Source organism: Bos indicus x Bos taurus, chromosome 16, assembly GCF_003369695.1.
Source record: "Bos indicus x Bos taurus breed Angus x Brahman F1 hybrid chromosome 16, Bos_hybrid_MaternalHap_v2.0, whole genome shotgun sequence".
NCBI classification, from domain to species: Eukaryota; Metazoa; Chordata; class Mammalia; order Artiodactyla; family Bovidae; genus Bos; species Bos indicus x Bos taurus.
Window position 1 is genome coordinate 18,780,197 of NC_040091.1, and position 24,493 is coordinate 18,804,689.

Below are 24,493 nucleotides of genomic sequence, written 5' to 3' on the forward strand. Positions count from 1 at the left end.
AGAAAATAAGAGATCTAAAGGAAATTTTTGACATAGTGATGTAGGAAATACAGCATGAGGTAGAAAATAATATAATTATCCATACTTTAACATGATATAGTTTGATTCTACACTAAATTGTGGTGGTGTTCATTCACTAGGTCATGTCTGACTTTTTACAACCCTATAGACTGTAGCCTGCCAGGCTCCTCTGTCCATGGGATTTCTCAGGCAAGACTACTGAACAGGTTGCCATTTCCTTCCCTAGAGGATCTTCCTGACCCACAGATGGAACCCACATCTCCTAAATTGCAGGAGGATTCTTTACCGCTGAGCCACCAGGGGAGCCCCAATTATGGAGACAACATATAAATTCTATACTTTCCCCAAACTCACCAGAATCCTTTCTGAGAATGGTGTAACCCTGTGGCAGCCCACCCACAAACACTCCTGTGTTCTCTCCAATAACAGTACCACCATTCGTGGTGGCTGAAGAGCCTGTGGATGGAAAAGCAGATGAGAACTTCAGCAGGACAATCTATTCTACAAATTTACCAAATGATTAAACCCTTCCTTGTGCTTCGGGATGCACTTCCCTCTTGGTTCTCTGCTATTGGCTACTTTTATTCACTGGTTCTTAATTATCATCCCAACATCTTGATGTTAGAATAACCCAGACCTCCTCTGTTCCAAGATCTCCTTACCACCCACATAAACACCATAAGTCCTCTAAAAGGATGAAGAGGGAGAACTGTGAGAACTCTGAAAGGGCCTGGGTCCCTCCGTGTGCTGCATACAAATGCAAATCTCCGGTTAAAATACATGCTACCTGGCTCTTTCCAGAAGAGTTTTGCTAAGCCCTAATGTAGAGCACGACTGCAAGATATGGGACTTGAGCAACTGGAAGAATGTAACTGGCATAACTAGGGTGGGCAAGCTAGTTGGAGAAGCAGATTCAGAGAGAAATGTTAGAAATTTAGAAAAGTTAGAAATTCCTAACTAACTCCATCATTCTTTGTGAGAATGGCATTTTTTTTTCCCCAGAGCCCAAACCACTCTAATTATCCCTACTTATATCTGGGACTGTGGCTTTAAATACATCCTGAACTGGTAACTCCCCTTTTTTATCTCTAATCCTGAAATCCTCTCTAAATGTACTGGGATCCAGGACTCGGCATGATATTTCCACTTGGATGGCTCATAGGTACCTAACACTTAACATGTTCAAACCAAACTCTGGACATTTCTCTCTGAATCTACTTCTCCAACTAGCTTGCCCACCCTAGTTATGCCAGTTACATTCTTCCAGTTGCTCAAGTCCCAAACCTCACAGTCATGCTCTATATTAGGGTTTAGCAAAACTCTTCTGGAAAGAGCCAGGTAGTATGTATTTTAGTCTGTAGACCATACAGCCTCAAGCAGTCATAGACAATACATAACCAATGAGTGTAGTTATCTCTAATAAAATTTTATAAAAACCTTTCCAGCCTCCTCCCACTACTCACCAATGGCCTCTGAGGAACTACAGGGGCTCCTCCTAATCCTCCATCTTAATCAGCTTAGGGAAATGTTTCTTAAGATTGGGGTTGAATTTCTTCTAGTCCTGACACCACTCATATACTCTGGGCTATAATTACCTCGCGACTGTAAAGAACCCTCTGCCTCCGAGTCCTAAAACAGTTCAAATAGTGAGGATGTCTAACAAATCTAAAGAGGTTCTTGTCTCTGGGACCTATTCCCTTTCCTTTAGGCCCTTTGAGAGATACATGCCTTTTTTTCCTTAGTTCCTCTGTCCCTACCCATTTATTAGGGACAACTACTATTGCTAGTGTTCCAAAAGGGAGAAATATTTCTTGAATTTCAGAGTGCTGCTGCTGTTGCTGCTAAGTTGCTTCAGTCATGTCCGACTCTGTGCGACCCCATAGATGGCAGCCCACCAGGCTCCTCCGTCCCTGGGATTCTCCAGGCAAGAACACTGGAGTGAGTTGCCATTTCCTTCTCCAACGCATGAAAGTGAAAAGTGAAAGTGAAGTTGCTCAGTCGTGTCCAACTCTGGCGACCCCATGGACTGCAGCCTAGCAGGCTCCTCCATCCATGGGATTTTCTAGGCAAAAGTACTGGAGTGGGGTGCCATTGCCTTCTCCGGAATTTCAGAGTAGTCATCAAAATAAACAGCCAGTTGAATTAAATAACCCTTTGCCATCTTTATTTGTTCTGTCTTTGACAGTCCTAGAGATGGTTTTGGAAACACTGATCGTTTGTCCCTACTGAATCAGTCTCCACCATCCTTATGGGCAAAATTTCCAACTGACATTGGCAAAATTCACAGCATGCCTGCTCCCATCTAGATTCAAGTAGATCCTTCAAAATCTCTTCCCAGAGTTAATCAATACCCTATACGTATAGAAGCCCTTCAAGGCATAAAGTCTATAATAGAAGATTACAAAGCTCGAGGCTTTATTATCTGCATACTAGTTCCTGTAATGATGCTATTTCATCTGTGAGAAAACTTAAGGGCAGAGTGGAGGATTGTCCAGGACCTCAACATTGTTGCTCCCTGATACCCTGATGTTCCTAACCTTCAGATATTCTAACATCTATTCCTACTGGAAGCAAATTCTTTACTGCAATTGATTTATTCAGTGAATTCTTCAGTATTCCACTTGATGAACTAACCAGCATCTTTTTACCTCTACTTGGGAAGAAAAACAATTCACCTGGACAGTAATGCTTCAGGGTTTTACTGAGCCCTTCTTATTTCTTGTAAAACCCAAAGGTTGATCTAGATGATATAAAGTTCCCTATAGGTCTACTCTGTTGCATGTGTGAATGATTTGCCTCTTTGATCTTCTTAAGCCTGCTCACAGGAAGACAGCAACCATTTACTAAAGCTGTTAGCCTTAAAGGGACATAAGGTCACCAAAGAAATATTGCAGTTTGCCCAAAACCAGGTTTGATATTTAGGGCAACTGATATCAGAACAAGAGCTATACTTAGATCTAGACACACTTAATAGTGATTGAGGAATCTATTTTACTGTCCAAGTACTTCAACAAATCTGTGCTGTTTGGCAGTTTTACAACATTTTCATTGTGCTTACCACTCTCAGTCCTGCGGTTCAGCTGATCACAGTAATGGCATTATTAATACTCAACTGGCAAAATCAGTAGAGGTCCTACAAGTACTTTGGCCCAAAGCATTGCTATTGGCCTCTCTAAATCTCAGATCCACACTTTTTGGAACTCAAAAATTCTCACCCTTTGAAACAGTTGCAGGACACCCAGCACATTTGGTTCCTGCTTTTTTGGCCTCCAACTGAAAAAGGAGAGATATTCCAATAATTTGAAGGCCAAATTTCTCCTATTAAAAATAACCATGTTTTGGTAGAGCAATCTTTTTATACTGTGCTCTCAAGAGATGAAGACTTTCCAACCTGAATATTTTATCTATTAGAAAAGATACCTCCAGAAGAACTTTCTTCAACCTCACGAGAGAAGCCTCATCAGGTATTGCTAAGCAAGGCTTGTGCCACGAGAGTCCAAGGAATAGATTCCTAGACTCTCCAAATTCTGAAGGAACCTCAAATAATCTGGTGATATTAAAGTAATTATTTCCCATAACTGAAGCAGACGACATCTGATGAGGCAACTTCCTGAAGATGGTTGAACCAAGTCTGTTGGAAATTTATTGCTAAACATCGGTGATGACATAATGCTTCAGATCGTCTTCAGTGTCCTTGATCTTGATAATACAGAACAGGGACTATAGATACAAACAGTCTGAGAGTTATCCCTCCTACTCCCCCTTGCTACTCAAATATGAACTCAGTAATTTCCCATTCTGTGCTATTCCGCTCTGATGTGAGATACCATACCCAGGAAAGGTAGTTCCTGAAGTTAAGGGGAAAAAAGCCATTGAAACTAGAAAACCTGACTCTTGATCAATGGTACTCTGAAAGAGAAATCCTGATCAAGGGAGGGGAAATATAAAAAAATAACAAAAAGAAACCTCAATTAAATAGATCTGGAAGGCCAGAAAGAGGAGCTCTCATGTGATGAGTCTATCAGGAAGAAGACTCTTCTTTCTTGGCAATGACTTGGCCAATGAAAAGACTCATGCTTGTTTACTACAGCTCTTCAAACTTCCTTTTCCACTCTATAAAAGAGTTTATCTTCCATTGCTGTGTGGGAGCTATATATGGCACCAAGATTGCAACTTAGATGCCCATCAACAGATGAATGGATAAAGAAGTTGTGGTACATATACACAATGGGATATTACTCAGCCAAAAAAGGAACACATTTGAGTCAGTTCTGATGAGGTGGATGAACTTAGAACCTATTATACAGAGTGAAGTGAGTCAGAAAGAGAAAGATAAATATCATATTCTAACACATATATATTGAATATAGAAAAATGGTAGTTAAGAATTTATTTACAGGGCAGCAATGGAGGAACAGACATAGAGAATGGATGTATGGACATGGGGAGAAGAGAGCAGAGGGTGAGATGTATGGAAAGAGTAACATGGAAACTTAATTACCATACATAGAATAGATAGCCAATGGGAATTTGCTGTATGGCTCAGAAACTCAAACAGGGGCTCTGAATAACCTAGAGAGGTGGGATGGGGAGGGAGGTTCACAAGGGAGGGGATATATGTATATCTATGGCTGATTCATGTTGAGGTTTGATAGAAAACAACAAAACTCTGTAAACCAATTATATTTCAATAAAAAAATAAATAAAAAATATGTAAAAAAGATTGCAGACTCTGAACTGAAATTCTTTGCTGATTCTGAATAAACCCATCTTTGCTAGAGAAACATCTATTTGTCTTAGGTCCATACTTCCATCTTTGTTCCCCTTAAAATTTACCCCTCAAAGAGTACCCAGAGTGTTAATTTTAAAGAAAGAAGTCATATCATGTCATCCTCCTTTCAAAATTCTCCAATGACTCCCCTCATTGCAAGTAAAAGTAAAGCAAAACTAAGTAAGAGTCTTTGCAAACTGTAAAGACCTGAAAATAACACAAAGTTGATACTGATGACTTTGCTCTTATTTTTGTTTTATTGAACCCTGCATAGAGGAGAAAATAGTTGCCAAAATTTCATCATTTAAGAACACCTCAAAAGCAAAATCAACAGCAATTTAGATGAAGAAGGGATAAACAGGTGAAAAAAGGGATGAAGAAATAAAAGCACAGAGGAGTATGGCAACATCAGCATAGCAATAGAGGCATTTATATTTGTCAAGGAAGATCTTACCTGTGAACAGCCCATCAAGTGTGATTTGGCCCAAACCTTGATGCCTAATAGCAATTATCTCATGCCATTTGCCATCACTATATTGTTTACCATCATCATTAGTTGTGGTAACTTCCACTGCAGACCCCTTAAGGGAATGAATGAGTGAAAAAAAATCAGCGAGTAAATATACATATTCAGTCAGTTCATTCATTCAGTCACATCTGACTCTGCGACCCCATGGACTACAGCATGCCAGGCTTCCCTGTCCATCACCAATTCCCTGAGCTTGCTCAAACTCATGTCCATCGAGTTGGTGACGCCATCCAACCATCTCATCCTCTGTCGCCCTCTTCTCCTCCTGCCTTCAATCTTTCCCAGCATCAGGGTCTTTTAAAATGAGTCAGTTCTTTGCATCAGGTGGCCAAAGTACTGGAGTTTAACCTTCAGCATCAGTCCTTCCGATGAATATGCAGGGCTGATTTCCTTTAGGATTGACTGGTTTGATCTCCTTGTAGCCCAAGGGACTCTCCAGAGTCTTCTCCAACACCACAGTTCAAAAGCATTAATTCTTCAGTGCTCAGTTTTCTTTATGGTCCAACTCTCACATCCGTACATGACTACTGGAAAAACCAAAGCTTTGACTAGATGGACCTTTGTTGGCAAAGTAACATCTCTGCTTTTTAACATGCTATCTAGGTTGGTCACAGCTTTTCTTCCAAGGAGGAAGCATCTGTATATACATGTTACTCATACATGTATATTTGTTAGAAACCAATTTATAAATTTCAACACAATCCTGAGGCAAGCATGTACACATTTCAAACAGAATTCAAAGTTAAAGTTGATACATCATTCTGGCATTTCTCTGATGTATTTCTGCATTACCATGAGGCTCAAATCTGAAAAGAACTCTTCAGAATGAAAATCTCTTATAAGTACACTTGGATTTTGAGTAACTATACTCAAACATAAGTAACTATACTCAAACAAAAGGTAATGAATTTTCTATTCTAATATTTTAAATTTGGGGCCAGAAATATGAAAAAGACAAGACTTTGAAACTAATATAGTACCATTAAAATGATTCTGCTCTAAAGATAGTAAAATGTGTGGCAAGTTAGTTTCTTTTACCTTCACTACACGATGAATACCAAGAAGGAATTAGATTCACTTTAAAAATTAGTTACTAGAGGTTATCATATTGAGTGAAGAAAGATGGAAAAAGAAAAATATCACAATATCCCTTATGTGTAGAATCTAAAAAGAAATGATACCAATGAGCTTATTTACAAAACAGACTCACAGACTTAGAGAATGAATTTATTGTTGCCAGGGGGGAAGCATGAGGGGAAGGGATAGTTAGGGAGTCTGGGACAGGTATGTACACACTGCTGTACTTAAAAATGATAACCAAGGACCTACTGTACAGCACGTGGAGCTCTGCCCCTTGTGAGGTGGCAGCATGGGGTGAGGGAAGTTTGGAGGAGAATAGACAGATGTACATGTATGGGTGCGTCCCTTTGCTGTCTACCCAAAACTATCACAACATTGTAAACTGGCTATACACCAATATAAAATAAAAAGTTTAAATTAAAAAAAACTAGTTGCTAATACCTTTAACATAAGTATTGTGGTTAAACTTAGTACTCAGTGATTTGTAGTCTAAAATCAAGCATTTGCACTTTTGCTTAAGGTAATAGTATCAGAGTTAAAAATGAGTTCCTAAATGGATAAAATCAGGAAATGGCAGGTATTTAGAGATTAGCTCAGAGGAAGTGAGGATAAGAAAATAAAGAGAAGAGATCTCTTTCATCTTAACACTTTGGGGCCACGTATATCATGGTTAGCACAATGGTGCGTTTTTTAATGTTAGTGAACACATAAGACTAAGTAAAAGATATTTCAACTTTGTTACCATCGTCATTTGGGCTTCCCTAGTGGCTCAGATGGTAAAGCATCTGTTTGCAATGCAGGAGACCCAGGTTCGATCCCTAGGTTGGGAAGATCCCCTGAAGAAGGAAATGGCAGCCCACTCCAGTATTCTTGCCTGGAAAATCCCATGGACCGTGGAGCCTGGTAGGTTACCATCCACGGGGTGGCAAAGAGTCGGACATGATGGAGCGACTTCACTTTCACTTTTCACTTTCACCATCATCATTTAAAACTACTATGATTAAAGAAAAAAAAAAAACACAGGAAATTACTCTAAACCTTCAAAAGGAAAACAATTTTTGCTTTCTTTCTTTGAGCGTCTTCAGTCACGTCCAACTCTTTGCAACCCCATGGGACTGTAAGAATACTGGAGTGGGTTACCGTTTCCTTCTCCAGGGGATCTTCCCAAACCAGGGAACAAACCCGTGTCTCTTGTGCCTCCTGCATTGGCAGGCAGGTTCTTTACCAGCTGAACCACAGGAGAAGGCCCTTAGAAATAATTAACTTCAATCAATACAATATTTTAAAAACAAAACCAAAAAAAAGATTGGATAAAATATTACAAAATAAATGTTTAAATTACTTGGAATGTTTCATCATATTCTAATTATTTTGCTATACTGGTTTTCAAAACTGATAAAACTGACAATTATCTGATGTAATATGGTGATGGTTTAATATCACAAAAGTACAGTATTAATCACACCATTGTCAATAAAACATTTGTTTATATTTCTCTAAAATAGCTTCAGCAACATACCCTGTCCATTCTATGCATTTAATTGGCTCCTGCCAGGCCTCATACAGAGGATGACAACATGTATGACATACAGGATTTCATATTACCAAAAAAGAGCTTTTAATTTCCCATGAGTAGGGGAGGGTTTGCTTCCCACATGGACAATACCCCAACTTTTATAGGCAACTCAATCAGCTAGAAATATGAGCATTTTGATAAGTTCTCAAATCTTTATAAGTTGACTTCCCATATAACTCTTTCTTTCTACATATTCTTTTATTTTCTTCCACCCAATTTCAACATTTTAATATTTTACAAACACACATTTCATTATCGTAGTTTAATAATTAAAACCAGAACTGGTGTCGTGCCCAATTAATGTGCCCTGGTAGCATGCCCATTAGTTTTTCCATTAGTGAATTCAACAATACTAATGGGATTACTAGCATGGGATGCTAATTGGGCGTAACATAAGAAACTGGCTTACTTCTTAGCATACCCTTGCTAATGATGAAATTAATGAGCATTTTATTAAATGCTGTCTCATCAAAGTGTACTTAGTTAGCGTTAAAATTGTTACCAACGATGCTGCATTCTAAAGATCAGGTGTCTGAGTAAGTGGTTCTTCATATTATGTTTGGCAACAATCTGAAGCATTAATAGTTCTCTCCATCAGAAATCACACTTATTGGTGACACATTCCAATACATAACAGATAGCCTCACTATGCCAAATTTTCTTCATACTTAGGAGAACTCAGCATACTATTTTTTTGATGATAGTTTAAGATGTTTCCCCCACCAATATTAAGAGAATAATTCTGCGGTTAAGTCTGGTGTCAAACCTGGTGCAGTTTGTTCTTTCTATTTGGAAAATATTAGACATGTTAAATAGATGCTATTCTGAATTTTTTGAAAGCTTTCACTTTCACCACTTCTCTAAGTGAAGTCAGTTTATTATGTGAATGAACATAAAACATTTAAATGAGAACCATAAGTCATTACTAGTCAATAAAATATCATCTGATCAAGTATTTCCAAATTGAAATTAATCTAATAAAAATGGGAAGACTATAGCCAACTTTTTGAGACAATAAAAAATACAGCAGTTAAAAAATGGAGTACTTTTTCTTTAGTGACTCCTAACAAGTATGGATGTGAGAGTTGGACTGTGAAGAAGGCTGAGTGCTGAAGAATTGATGCTTTTGAACTGTGGTGTTGGAGAAGACTCTTGAGAGTCCCTTGGTCTGCAAGGAGATCCAACCAGTCCATTCTGAAGGAGATCAGCCCTGGGATTTCTTTGGAAGGAATGATGTTAAAGCTGAAACTCCAGTACTTTGGCCACCTCATGCGAAGAGTTGATTCATTGGAAAAGACTCTGATGCTGGGAGGGACTGGGGGCAGGAGGAGAAGGGGATGACAGAGGATGAGATGGCTGGATGGCATCACTGACTTGATGGACGTGAGTCTGGGTGAACTCCGGGAGTTGGTGATGGACAGGGAGGCCTGGTGTGCTGCGATTCATGGGGTTGTGAAGAGTCGGACATGACTGAGCGACTGAACTGAACTGAACTGAACTGAACAATCATTCTAAGTATTCAGTGCATAATATGCAAACATATATCCAGTTTTAAATACTATAAGAAATCTTTTCCCTTTCTCACAAATATGTCTTAATATAGTGAACTGGATTCATTTCATTGAATGAATTCTACAACTTTATGTAGAATTACACTGTTGCATAAAAATTCATTACTTAAGTTTATTTAAGATACTTTTAAAAGAACAAACTACATGATGAGTACTGGAGTAGGAAATGGCAACCCACTCCAGGTATTGCCTGGAAAATACCATGGACAGAGGAGCCTGGTGAGCTAAAGTTCATGGGGTCGCAAAGAGTCAGACATGACTGAGCAACTGAGCATGCATACACAATGACTACAGGTATTTTGAAACTATGTGTTAGAGAGTAACTTTAAATTCTTACATAATGCTGTTTCCACAACTCAATATTTAATTACTTTGAATGGATTCAGGAACAGTAATCTGAAAACAACCATTGATACAAGTCAAAGTATCTAACAATTGACAAATTAAAACAAATAAGAACTAAATTAAATTATCATTAAAGAGTCAGAAATTTTATCCTAGAAAATGAGTAATTTTCTTTGATTATGAACACTATTTTACCAATATTTATCAAGCCAGGAAGTCAGCCAATCTGTCAACAGACATTTATGTAGTATTACCTACTATATTCCAAGGCTCAGCATGTTAAGAATCCACCTGCAATGCAGGAGACACAGGAGACAAGGGTTCAGTCCCTGGGTTGGGAATACCCCCTGGAGAAGGAAATGGCAACCCGCTCCAGTACTCTTGCTCAGAGAATTCCATGGACGGAGAAGCCTGACAAGCTACAGTCCATGGGGTCATAAAGAGTCAGACACGACTGAGTGATTAAGCATGCATGTTCCTAGGACTGCACTGAGCCTCAAGGATGTCCTGCCCTCCCTGGACTGTACACTCAGATAAGAAAGACACATTGAGTAAATAACTACTTGTCTGATGAGTGCAGTAAAGTGATCATTAGATAACCTTGTATCCTTTAAGACACAAGGAAAATAAAACTAGCTTGAAGTGGTACCTAAATTATTTAAAATATAAATATTTTGAATGTCAGTGACAGACATGTAAAACAAACTCTTCAGCTTCTTCAAATTTGGGGTGGCTCTTACTTTGTTCAAGAAACAATATTCATAACATACAGAACAGACTTTTAGTTGCCAAGGGGGAAGAGAATGGAGGAAGAAAGGATTGGGAGTTTGGGATTATCCAATGCAAAGTGTTATAGGATGAATAACCAACAAGGTCCTACAGTATAGCACAGAGAACGATATTCAATATCCTGTGATAAACCATAATGGAAAAGAATATTTTATATATATATATATTTATTTATAGTATTACATATATATTTATACACTTTATATACATAAACATATATATATAGGGCTTCCCTCATAGATCAGTTGGTAAAGAATCCGCCTGCAATGCAAGAGACTCTGGTTTGATTCCTGGTCAGGAAGATCCGCTGGAAAAGGGATAGGCTACCCACTCCAGTATTCTTGGATTCCCTTGTGGTTCAGCTGGCAAAGAATCTGCCTGCAATGTGAGAGACTTGGGTTCGATCCCTGGGTTGGGAAGATCCGCTGGAGAAAGGAACAGCTACCCACTCCAGTATTCTGGCCTGGAGAATTCCATGGACTGTATACTCCAAGGGGTCACAAAGAGTCGGACACAACTGAGTGGCTTTTGCTTCACTTCACTTCATATGTTTAACGGAGTCACTGTGCCATACACAGAAACACAACATGGTAAATCAACTATGTGTTGTACTGTGCTCAGCTGCTCAGTCATATCTGATTCTTTGTGACCCCATGGCCTGTACACTTCGATTCTAAAAAGTTCAGTTCAGTTGCTCAGTCATGTACAACTCTTTGCAAACCCATGGACTGTAGCACGCCAGGCCTTCCTGTCCATCATCAACTCCCAGAGTTTACCCAAACTCATGCCCATTGAGTTGGTGATGCCATCCAACCATCTCATCCTCTGGTGTCCCCTTCTACTCCTGCTTTATCAGCATCAGGGTCTTTTCAAATGATCAGCTCTTCGCATCAGATGGCCAAAGTATTGGAGTTTCAGCTTCAGCATCATTTATTCCAATGAACATTCAGGACTGATCTCCTTTAGGATGGACTGGTTGGATCCCCTTGAGGTTCAAGGGACTCTCAAGAGTCTTCTCCAACACCACAGTTCAAAAGCATCAATTCTTGGGCGCTCAGCTTTTTTTATAGTCCAATTCTCACATCCATACATGAACACTGGAAAAACCATAGCCTTTACTAGACAGACCTTTGTTGGCAAAGTAATGTCTCTGCTTTTCAATATGCTATCTAGGTTGGTCATAACTTTCCTTCTAAGGAGTAAGCATCTTTTTATTTCATGGCTGCAGTCACCATCTGCAGTGATTTAGAGCCCCCCCCCCCCGCCCCCCCGCCAAATAAACTCTGCCACTGTTTCCACTGTTTTTCCATCTTTTTGCCATGAAGTGATGTGACCAGATGCCATGATCTTTGTTTTCTGAATGTTGAGCTTTAAGCCAACTTTTTCACTCTCCTCTTTCACTTTCATCAAGAGGCTCTTTAGTTCTTCTTCACTTTCTGCCATAAGGGTGGTGTCATCTGCATATCTGAGGTTATTGATATTTCTCCCGGCAATCTTGATTCCAGCTTGTGCTTCATCCAACCCAGCATTTCTCATGATGTACTCTGCATATAAGTCAAATAAGTAGGGTGACAATATACAGCCTTGACATACTGCTTTTCCTATTTGGAACCGTCTGTTGTTCCATGTCCAGTTCTAACTGTTGCTTCCTGATCTGTATACAGATTTCTCAAGAGGAAGGTCAGGTAGTCTGGTATTCCCATCTCTTTCAGAATTTTCCACAGTTTATTGTGACACACACAGTCAAAGGCTTTGGCATAGTCAATAAAGCAGAAATAGATGTTTTTCTGGAACTCTCTTGCTTTTTTGATAATCCAGCAGATGTTGGCCATTTAATCTCTGCTACCTCTGCCTTTCCTAATTCCAGCTTAAACATTTAGAAGTTCATGGTTCACATATTGTTGAAGCCTGGCTTGGAGAATTTTGAGCATTACTTTACTAGCGTGTGAGATGAGTGCAATTGTGTGGTAGTTTGAGCATTCTTTGGCATTGCCTTTCTTTGGGATTGGAATGAAAACTGACCTTTTTCAGTCCTGTGGCCACTGCGGAGTTTTCCAAATTTGCTGGCATATTGAGTGCAGCACTTTCACAGCATCATCTTTTAGGATTTGGAATAGCTCAACTGGAATTCCATCACCTCCACTAGCTTTGTTCGTAGTGTTGCTTCTTAAGGCCCACTTGACTTTATACTCTAGGATGTCTGTCTCTAGGTGAGTGATTACACCATCGTGATTATCTGGATCATGAGGATCTTTTTTGTACAGTTCTTCTGTGTATTCTTGCCACCTCCTCTTATATCTTGTGCTTCTGTTAGGTCCATACCCTTTCTGTCCTTTATTAAGTCCATCTTTGCATGAAATGTTCCCTTGGTATCTCTAATTTCTTGAAGAGATCTCTAGTCTTTCACTAGTCAATTTTTTAAAAGGAGGAAAAAAAAACTGTATTCATATTCCTAACCCAAAACAGAAAAAAAATGTAAGACTATATCACATAGTCTCCAAACCCCAGTTTCCACAATTATTTGTCTGATAATAATACATGGCGATTTCATTAAAAAGTTAGCAAATATGTCCAGGTAACCTGGATAAATTCCTTGGTGGTGAGAAAGGACCAATCCTGGCTAGCTTGAGCTCATGGACTCATGTATAAAGAGCATCATGACCCATGAGCATGTAGTGTGATTCATCTGATTATATTTTTTCAAATACACCCTAAGGCAGGTCTACTCAATCAATACCTTGTTTTCTTTTGTATATATTAATTGTCACTTTCCTGAAAATGCAGGTAACTTTTGCCTTGTAGATGGATAGTATTATTCCATGTAAAAATGCACTTTGAAGGCATCATTAAACCCTCTTCATCCCCCTGGTTCTCCAACTGTTTGGCTTTAACAGTTTCATTAATATTTGGAGGGAAAGTCCCAGATTTGCATACAGGTCAGGATTTGGGTATATAGGGCAGGGACAGAGCAGTGGGGAATGTCAGTTTGAGTGAGGAGCACTCTCAGGCACTGTCTAAGGGAGGAGGGTAAGGGGTGGGAATCGTGGGTAGTGCCTTGTGAACACTTCCTTGAACTCTGCTATGATTTATACCAGTCTATCTTATCATGGAGAGGAGATGAAAAAGATGAGATGGAGAGAGTTTTCTAGAAGCCAACCTCAGGATCTGAACAGCAATCATGTGGCTGAGTGGAATTAAGCATTGCTTAACATCTTTGCCTTCCATTTCTGCAGAATCTGAAGCTATCACATCCTTTAGAAAGAAACACAACACTGTTAAAGAGATGGCAGTCATGCTTCAGTTCTGATAAAACCATTTCTTGATTAATTCTGCAAAGATTTTGCTCTATATGTTTAGGGAGTATTGTGGGGGGGGGGGGTGGCAAGCAAGGCACGTTTATTAGATACTCAAAACCTGTGAATAAACCTGTAGCCATTGTATTATTAGAGCTGCAGCTCCAGGGTTTGAGTGGTCACCTAGAATTACACCCAAAACCACCAGGATGGATGTTTATGAGCACATGACTGATTGTAAGTGTGAGGCAGTGTGAAGCCATCCTGGCAGTACCATGTCCAAGCTCAGCAAGACTCTGTACTTCAGTCTTGGAAGATGGGGATCCCAAGAGAGGATGGCTGGAGTGGCATTTTGTTTTTCCCTCATTCCCACATTTCTAGTGCATAATTGCCTTCTGCAGTGCTTGGGGTACAATACAGTTTTTTTTAAAGATTTTTATTTCCTATGCAAATCGGTTGTACATCTACTTATGTGACAGAGGGTTTTTCATTTGTTTGTTTTGCTTTGTTTACAGTTGTTGGCCTTACCCTGTGTCATTAGTTCCCTGAACCTACAGCCCCTGTATTGGCAGGTAGAGTCTTTACCACTGGAACCTCTGAGGAAGTCCCAGGATAAGACATTTTTAACAATGTTTCATTGAGTGAAATAAACTAAATTCAGTGCCAGTTCTATCATCAGATCACTGTGTGACTCTAGTTAAGACACGTCATCCAAAGCAGGGAAGAAAACAGTACCTCATGTGGCAACTCCAAGAATGAAGAGAGGCAATCAACACGAACCCACGTTGTGTACTTTTAAAGCTCTATGAATAAATGTCTATATGATTAAAGTTTTCCCTTTCTGGCTTTGTCTCAAATACATCCAGATAGTAATTTAGGTCGATTTAGGTAGAAATTAGGTCGATTTAGGTAGAAAAAGCAGAACCAGATTTTTTTTCTTTCTCATTGATTATTCTTCTATTTTAATGGATTGTTTCCTTTCTGTTTTTGCTGCTTTTACAATCTAGCAGTCTTTTTTTTTTTTTTTTTTCATCTTGTTAATCATTCTTGGAGTGTTTTCATTCTATTAGTAATTAACTTCTTTGTCACATTTAAAATCAAATATTTTTGTCCATTTATTTTATGGAATCTAGAAACTAATATGACCTATACTGTAACTCCCACCTCTATTAAACTGACACCTTAGAAACTTTTAAGTCATTCATCTTTTGTCCTCTCCTTCAACTCTTAGTAATTTTAGCACCAAACAATTGTCAGATTTCTTTTTCCTTTGCTGCCTGTCTCTTCTATGTCAAAGATTCTTTGGCACTGTAAAACACATCTCTACTCAGTCTGTCATTAAATACTTTGGCTGAACTTAATATTCCTAGGTTTACCACTCGCGACTGCTTCTCCACTATATTTCAGATTATTATTTTTTTTTTCTTCTGAAACATTCTTGCTGAAACATTTCCTTCCAATATAGTGCATGGATGGCATTTTAATTGAGTCTCTGGACATCAACAAGTATTCTTCCATGTTGAAAAGCTTGGTCACAGATCTGCTGTATTACTTTAGGAAAATTAATTTAACTCTGACTTAGATTTTAACAGGTGAAAAGTGAAGTGAAGTCGCTCAGTTGTGTCCGACTCCTAGCGACCCCATGGACTGCAGCCTACCAGGCTCCTCTGTCCATGGGATTTTCCAGGCAAGAGTACTGGAGTGGGGTGCCATTGCCTTCTCCAAAAATGGGAATAACAAGTATCTACCTTATAGAATTGGTGTGATGTTTAAATGAGATCATATGTGTGTGCATTTATGTATAGAGAGAGCACTCAGAATAATGGAGACACACAGAGGTCCTATAGAAGCACAGGCTTTGCTTAATCTTGCCAGGCATTTGATGAGTCCTTTCAATAAATTCATAATCAAGATGTCTTCATAAATCAGATTTTCTCTATTTTATATTTCATTAATTTCTTATCCATCTTTTACTTGTGCATGTGTTTTTTGCTTTCCTTTTGAATTTCTCCTTCATATTTGTATCCTCCTTAATCTTTGTTTTCATATTTTTGTTATATATTTTGACCTAGTAATGAATCTCAGTAGTCCCTCGTCTAAGTAATCAACTTAAAGGATTCAAATGAAAAATAATATTTTCAGTTCTGTAATTCAATCAACTTCAGTGTGCTGCTTTTGTTTTCCAAATGCCATCTGCCTTGCCTTCAGAAACAGCTGCTTCTTACCCCTTTCTCCCAGGATGCCGGATGTGCTTAGGTGTTGGCTATTTCTTATTTGCTTACTCATTGCCCACCTATGAGCATCCCTTAAGAAGCTTCAATTCTAGGGGATTCCCACAAGCCCTTATCAAGCCAGGTGGTTAGCAGGCTACTGTTAAAACATCAGGAATAATCCTTTTTTTCCTTGGCCTTGCCAGTTGCCAGCTCATGGCTTTACCAGCTTCCTCACCCAGGAAGAGCTCAGTCTGCCTCTTAAAGACTTCTGTTGGGTCTGGGTTGGTGCTCAGGCACACTTGGCCAGCAGGCCCTGCCTTTTCTCTTCAACATGAGTGGGTCTCCAGGGTGTAGGAAACTCTTCACCTCAATCCCTTAGATACAAGGGAAAATTTGTGCCTATTTTACCACTATAACAGAAAACACTTCTTTGACAAGCATAGATCAGAAGCTTTAAGCTGAAAACTTGAGAAAAAGGTTTTACATAGTCTTTTCCCTCAATTATTCATGGGCCCAATACAGCACGTAATGGCAAATGCTTACTAACCTTCCTCTAACAAAAGTGAAGACAACTATGCAATAGTTTCCCATTGCCCTTAGACAGTTACGCAGCAGTTTCCCATTTGCCCTGGTTCAAAACTGGAAAGGAGTACGTCAAGGCTGTGTATTGTCACCCTGCTTATTTAACTTATATGCAGAGTACATCATGAGAAATGCTGGGCTGGGTGATGCACAAGCTGGAATCAGGCTTGCAGGGAGAAATATCAATAACCAGATACACAGATGACACCACCCTTATGGTAGAAAGTGAAGAGGAACTAAAAAGCCTCTTGATGAAAGTTAAAAAGGAGAGTGAAAAAGCTGGCTAAAAACTCAACATTCAAAAAATGAAGATCATGGTATCTGGTCCTATCACTTCATGGCAAATAGACGGAAAGACTATTTCTTTGGGATCCAAAATCACAGCAGATGGTGATTGTAGCCATGAAATTAAAAGACCCTTGCTCCTTGGAAGAAAAGTTATGACAAAGCTAGAAAGCATATTAAAAACCAGAGACATTACTTTGCCAACAAAGGTCCATCTAGTCAAAGCTATGTCTTTTTCAGTAGTCAGTATGGATGTGAGAGTTGGACTATAAAGAAAACTAAGTGCCAAAGAATTGATGCTTTTGAACTGTGGGGGTTGGAGGAGACTCTTGAGAGGCCCTTGGACAGCAAGATCAAACCAGTCCATCCTAGAGTAAATCAGTCCTGAATATTCATTGGAAGGACTGATGCTGAAGCTGAAACTCCAATACTTTGGCCACCTGATTCGAAGAACTGACTCACTGGAATAGACCCCGATGCTAGGCAACATTGAAGGTGGGAGGAGAAGGGGACGACAGAGGATGAGATGGTTGGATGGCATCACCGACTCAATGGACATGAGTTTGAGCAAGCTCTGGGAGTTGGTGATGGACACGGAAGCCTAGCATGCTGCAGTCCATGGGGTCGTAAAGAGTAGGACACGACTGAGTGACTAAACTGAACTGAACTGCCCTTAGGAATAATTTAAACCCTTTATTTGCTTCCAAGATCCTAAATTACTTAGTCTCTACCCAACTTTTCAACCTACCACTGTTCTCTTTGTTCTCTACTCTATAACCATCTTAATCTTATTTCAATGCACTGAATATGCTATTTTAGCTGTGGGTAAGTCACATCACTTTTGAAGTTTCGTTTTACTTGTTGTAGAGTGGGAATAATAAAGCACTCATCTGTAAGTTTTTGGTGAGGATTCATTGTGAAAATATAAGCAACTGATAAACTCTCAAAAATGCCAACTCTTATAATTATTCATTTACCTGAGGATCAAAAAGAAAATACGGGCGTCCATTCTTCAACTGAATTGCAAAATACTCTTCCTGATTGCCAGGTGATGCCGCAAAGACAATCAAACCTTCAGGCACCCTTGTTCGAAAGCTGGCTTTAATACCTGGGGAGAAAAGTGCAATCAGCAAATCAGGGCTGGGTTTTGTTGATTCTCTCTGGTAAATGTACATTTACTTTCATTATTATTTATGATGTAAGGAGTGCAATCGGGGAATTATACACAACATTGCCCTGGGATGGTCCAGCCACTTGGTTTTAACTGTATCCCATTATGAATGCCAACCCATACTTGGAAACTCAAGCCTGCACTTCCACTAACCAATATATAATGAAGTTTAAATATGTGCAAAACTTATCAACATAAAAAGATATGTTGTCAACCCAAAACTGGATACAAAAGGGATAAATGCAGTAGTATTATCAGAGTCATAAAAATAAATGGATTTTGATATGAAAGAAACACAAGGGGCTTTATTTAAAATACTTATGAAGTTTAAAGAGTTAGTCCAGTAGTAGAAGCTAAAAACTAGAAAGATCTGCTATAAAGTGGTCCACAGAGCCAATTTTCCCATCACTAAATGCTCTGCAGCCTTCAGAATTCCAGGGCTCCACTCACCCTTCAGATTACCTACCAGCACTGCTCGAGACACACAGTGCTCTTGGCTCTCAGAAAGGGCCCCAGCTCAGGAAGCAGGGGAAACATGTGATGCTTCTCTGTGATGTCTTCCAACTACCAGAAACTGGCCTGACCTCCCTTCTACCAGGTGTCCCACCCATTCAACCCATACTATTGAGCTCTTCCTCCAAGTAAGATGTTTTGTCAATGAATTGAAACTGGAAAAGAAACTTAAGAGGTTCAATTGGTGTTCTCAAACAGCTTCAAGTTTAGTCGGAGATATAAAACATATGTGTCTTAACAGACATCAATATTTCATAGGAACCTTAGGTACATGAATCAAGGTAAACTGCAGGAGATGGAAAGAGTGAACATCGACATTTTAGGAATCAGTGAACTAAAATGGGCTGGAATGGGTGAATTTAATTCAGATGACCATTATAGCTACCACTGTGGGTAAAAATTCCTGAGAAGAAATAGAGTAGCCCTCATAGTCAACAAGAGAGTCCAAAATGCAGTACCAGGGCGCCATCTCAAAAACAACAGAATGATCTCTGTTCATTTCCAAGTCAAACCATTCAATTTTACAGTAACCCAAGTCTATGCCCCAACCAGTAATGCTGAAGAAACTGAAGTTGAACGGTTCTATCAAGACCTACAAGACCTTCTAGAACTAATGGCAAAAAAAGATGTCCTTTTCATCATAGGGGATTGGAAAGCAAAAGTAGAAAGTCAAGAGATATCTGGAGTAACAGGCAAGTTTGGTCATGGAGTACAAAATGAAGTAGGGTAAAGTCTGAGAGTTTTGCCAAGAGAATACACTGGTCATAGCAAACACCCTCTTAAAACAGCACAAAAGATGACTCTACACATGGGCATCACCAGATGGTCAATACCAAAATCAGGTTGAATATATTCTTTGGCCCTGAGTGCCCTGTCTCATGCATCGAGCCTGGACTGGCAGTCTATTTCACATATGGTAATATACATGTTTCAATGCTATTCTCTTAAGTCATCCCACCCTTGCCTTCTCCCACAGAGTCCAAAAGTCTGTTCTTTACATCTGTGTCTCTTTTGCTGTCTAGCAGTGAGGTATGATAAGTGACATAGGCCTATTTACAAGATATCATTTGATTCAAAGGGATTAAGGAATGTTCCAAAAAGAATAAGATATTTGAGCTTGTTTTCAGAGAATATGAAGGATTCTGGGGGATGTTGTTATAAAGGCCAGAGGCATGCAAAATATTCAGGAAAGCTGAATGTAGAGAAGGGAGCTAAGAGACGAATTTGGAGAAATAGGCAAGACCCCATTTCAGGCCTTATATAGACTATCTGGCTTAAGAAGTCTGCATAGAATACAAAGATGGAAAGGAAGGTTGTGGTATATCTGTCTTTAGTGAATTATTCCAATACCAACAAAGGCAAGCTTGGGGTGTGGACTTTAGACTTTCCAAAGAGGCAACTGAAACTTTACCTGGCCTTCTTAGCTTCTGCAACTTTATCTTCTAGATTTCATGCTTTTGGCCCTTTTCAAACATGCCTGTTCTACTCATTGTGATGTTTCATTGCGTCACACACTCTGAGTCTCTGTATCCCACCTTCTAGGACATTACATTCTTGTTAGACTTCTGATATCTCTCTCATTTCCCAGAAATAGAATGTTTGTCTCATCACATCATTTTTCAGCATTCACACTCACTTGAACCCCTCATATAAGCTTTATTACTCTCATCTCTCCTACTAAGTGGACTTAAAACAGCTGGAATTTATCCTATGGACAAAGGGAGGTTTTAAAAATTGGGTGGAGGAAGGGATGAAGATGCTCAAAGTCAAGCTAAGGCAACCAAACTACAGTGGAATGTCTGGAGGATACAGATAATTTAACTACAGAGGAACTAGTTAGGTTATTACTGTGCTTTGGGGGAAATAAGATGATAAGGATGTTAATTAAAGACTGACATGTAACTAAATGGATTGAAAGAATGGAATCTATATATTTCAGAAGAGAATCATTAAGACAAGTTGTTATGAGGTGATGATAGGGGTAATGTGGTCAATTCTTTTCACCAATTACTGAGGGGAAAATAGCATTATTAACAGAAATAGAAAGGTCAGGAAAAGAAGAAAATACAGGGTTGAGGATATAAACTCCATCTGGGGCAGAGTGAATGTATATTAATGATGTATAAAAAAACTATCCATCATTTGGAAATAAGAAACTAAATCTCAGAAGAGAAAATGGAGCTAAGAAAATAAATTGGCAATCACCAGTCAAAAATTCATGTCTCTGGGAGAGCGAATGAAGAAGACATAAAAAGAACTGTTTGGGGAAATGCCCTAGTTTTAAGAGAAGGAAAGAGTAGGGACAATAATAAAGTTAAAACAATCAAGATAATGCTATAAAATGGAAACATAGGTAGGAGAGAAATTTAAGAAAGCAAAGTTAACTGTCACCTCCCATAAGTCCAGAATAATGAGAGCTGAAGAAAAGCTCACAGAGGTGGTCGTTACTGTCTTTTTTAACTGAGTAGAATGACCAGAGTTCCAAAGGCTGGCTGATCAGGACAGAAAGGATGAGTAGGAAATGGACATAGGACTCTCACTAGAAAAATCTGGTAGAGAAAGAAACAGAAGACCTAGAAACTAATTAGCGTGGCCCAGTCAAATAAAAGGAGATATCTGCCAAGAAAAGCTCAGACACAGCCAAAATCTGGTGTACCTTCTGATCAGAGAAAAATCACATTTCTATCAACTCTTTTTCTCCTAAGTGTCTCTTGTTTTGGTTCAGAGTGGCCCTCTTCACATTTAAGTGACAATTTAAAAAATTTATATGTTGTATCAAATGCTGTAATTGAAACTATTGCTTTAAAATTAAACAACTGAAGGTTATTTCATAAAAACAGCTACAATTCAGATATGTAGACAAAACTCTCAATCAGGGTGCTGGAGGCATCTCTGTGGCAGTAAAAAGGGAGCCAAAGTCAGGATTTGAGGGAAGAAATTAATAATTGCTCAGCCTGGAAATACAATTACTTGTCCCCAGTTGATGGGAAATTTGGTGAAAGAAATTTTGGATCAGAGTAAGAATTACAGAAATAGTATCAATTATTATCTAATATCAAGAATATGCATGTGCATGCATTTTTTTGACACAACATTTAATTTCTAAGTTTTACACTTACATAATACAGATATATATAAAATTTAGTTCGACTAAAAGAGAATACACAAATCAAGGCATATTTCTGTGAGAAGTAAGTATTTAGTAAAGGGTAACGCTGGGCTGGATTTCTGCACAAGCTGGAATCAAGACTGCTGGGAGAAATATCAATAACCTCAGATATGCAGATGACACCACCCTTATGGCAGAAAGTGAAGAAGAACTAAAGAGCCTCTTGATGAAAGTGAAAGAGGAGAATGAAAAAGTTGGCTTAAAGCTCAATATTCAGAAAACGAAGATCATGGCATCTGGTCCCATCACTTCATGGCAAATAGATGGGGAAACAGTGGCAGACTTTATTTTTTGGGCTCCAAAATCACTGCAGATGGTGACTGCAGCCATGACATTAAAAGATGCTTGCTCTTTGCAAGAAAAGTTATGACCAACCTAGATAGCATATTCAAAAGCAGAGACATTACTTTGCCAACAAAGGTCCATCTAGTCAAGGCTATGGTTTTTCCAGTGGTCATGTATGGATGTGAGAGTTGGACTGTGCAGAAAGCTGAGCGCCGAAGAACTGATGCTTTTGAACTGTGGTGTTGGAGAAGACTCTTGAGAGACCCTTGGACTGCAAGGAGATCCAACCAGTCCATTCTAAAGGAGATCAGTCCTGGGTGTTCTTTGGAAGGACTGATGCTAAAGCTGAAACACCAATACTTTGGCCACCTCATGCAAAGAGTTGACTCATCAGAAAAGACTCTGACGCTGGGAGGAATTGGGGGCAGGAGGAGAAGGGGATGACAGAGGATGAGATGGCTGGATGGCATCACCAACTCGATGCACATGAGTTTGGGTGAACTTCGGGAGTTGGTGATGGACAGGGAGGCCTGGCGTGCTGCAATTCATGGGGTCGCAAAGAGTTGGACACGACTGAACTGAACTGAACTGAACTTGATTTGCTATTGTACAGTCAACTTTCCTTTAGCTTTTCCAAATCATATTATTTCCTTAAACTAGATAAATAGTGAATGAAGGGTTTTTTTGCAAGTACTCTATGAAGAAAAAAAATATGCACACTTTCATTGAAACACATTTTTGACAATACTGTCATCAATAAATCCTATTTTTTGAGCCAAAAATCTTAAATCATATAATCAATTGTTAATATATGCTAATATAGCCCCAGCCATTGACTTTAGACTCAGCCATGTGATTTATGCTGGGTAAAGAAATGAAATCAGACATGTGGTACCATGTGAGAGAAGAAACTTTGAATATCATGTACTGTGTGATTGAACTTGACTCCTGTTTTCTGCTATACCTCATGAATGTGCTTTTATCCTGGACTCACAAATAAGAAGATTTGTAGGCCAAAGCAGAGCAGTACCAAAGTGTTTTTCATTTTAAAGGTTTGTGTTAAGAACAATGTTGATTAAAATGTGCAGAAAAGTGAAAATGCATGTTTATCACCTGCTAAAATTTATATTTTCATTAAAAGAAAATAGCAGACATTCTAAAATTCAACTTTTGTTTCAAGTATTTGGGGAAATGATGGGGCAGTTTTCTATCTCAATAGATAAATGTATTCATTCATCCAAGGGATATTTTTAGGAAAATATATTTTGTGCAGCCACCCTTCTAGGCTATTGAGATTCAGAGATGGATAAAAGAGACATACATCCATAGCCTCACATTTAAAAAAATCTGAAAATCCAAGACCTGGATGGAAATATTTAGCTTTTACAGAAATGTATTTGCAATTTTAAAAATTTAATCTTAAAAACAAGATACAATGACAGGCCCATGGAATAGGCAAAGAGTTCTTAAATAATATATGGAAAATTATAATAGAAAGGAAAATGGTGATAAATTGTATTAAGAACTTTTGTCTAAGAAAAGGCTCAAATAAGAGAGCAAAAAGTTGACCAATATAACAGGGGAAGATACTTGCAATATATATTTCTGATAACAGATGTATAGCCAATAAAAAATATATATAATTCCTACAAATCAATAAAATAAAATAATTGGTTTATTATAAGAATGGGAGCAAATGACTCTTCAAAAAAGGAGACATCCAAATGACCAATAGATATATGAAAAAGATGCTCAGCATTGTTAGTCATCAGAGAAATGCAAGCTAAAATACCACAACACTAACACTAAACATACACCAGAATGGCTAAAATGAAATAGAAGATGCCAAACATACTCAAGTCTGCAGAGCAACTAAAATTCTCATAAACTACTAGTGGGAGTATAATTGATACAATCACTCTGAAAAACTGCTTGGCAGTACTTTTTAAGTTATATCTCCTAAATATATGTATATCTTTTGGCCCAGCCATTGCACTCCAAGGCATATATATATACCCCTTCACACACACACACACACACACACACACACACACACACACAAACACACACACCCCTGCACACACACACACATACACACACACACAATAACACAGCTTCAGAAAAATACACAAGTATGTATATAGAAATACTTTTCATTATGCCATTAGAGTGGAACAAATACAAGTGCTCATCAGCTGTAGAAAGCATAAATAAATGAGGATAAAATAGTAAAAGGAATGAACAAATTATAGTCACATGCAACTACATGCATGAATTTCACAATCAAAATACTGGATAAA

At 38.7% G+C, this 24,493-nt stretch overlaps 1 protein-coding gene across 1 annotated transcript in view; it reads right to left on the reverse strand.

Annotated features, from left to right (window-relative positions):
• The window catches only part of USH2A (usherin), a 938,899-nt gene that overhangs the window by 555,249 nt on the left and 359,157 nt on the right, over positions 1-24,493 (reverse strand). Inside the window, exons 21-23 of the mRNA XM_027564435.1 lie at positions 18,033-18,163; positions 5,247-5,373; positions 376-477 (exon numbers count right to left, since the gene is read on the reverse strand). Coding sequence (XP_027420236.1) covers positions 376-477; positions 5,247-5,373; positions 18,033-18,163 — 360 coding nt within the window. The remainder of the gene's footprint in view (positions 1-375; positions 478-5,246; positions 5,374-18,032; positions 18,164-24,493) is intronic.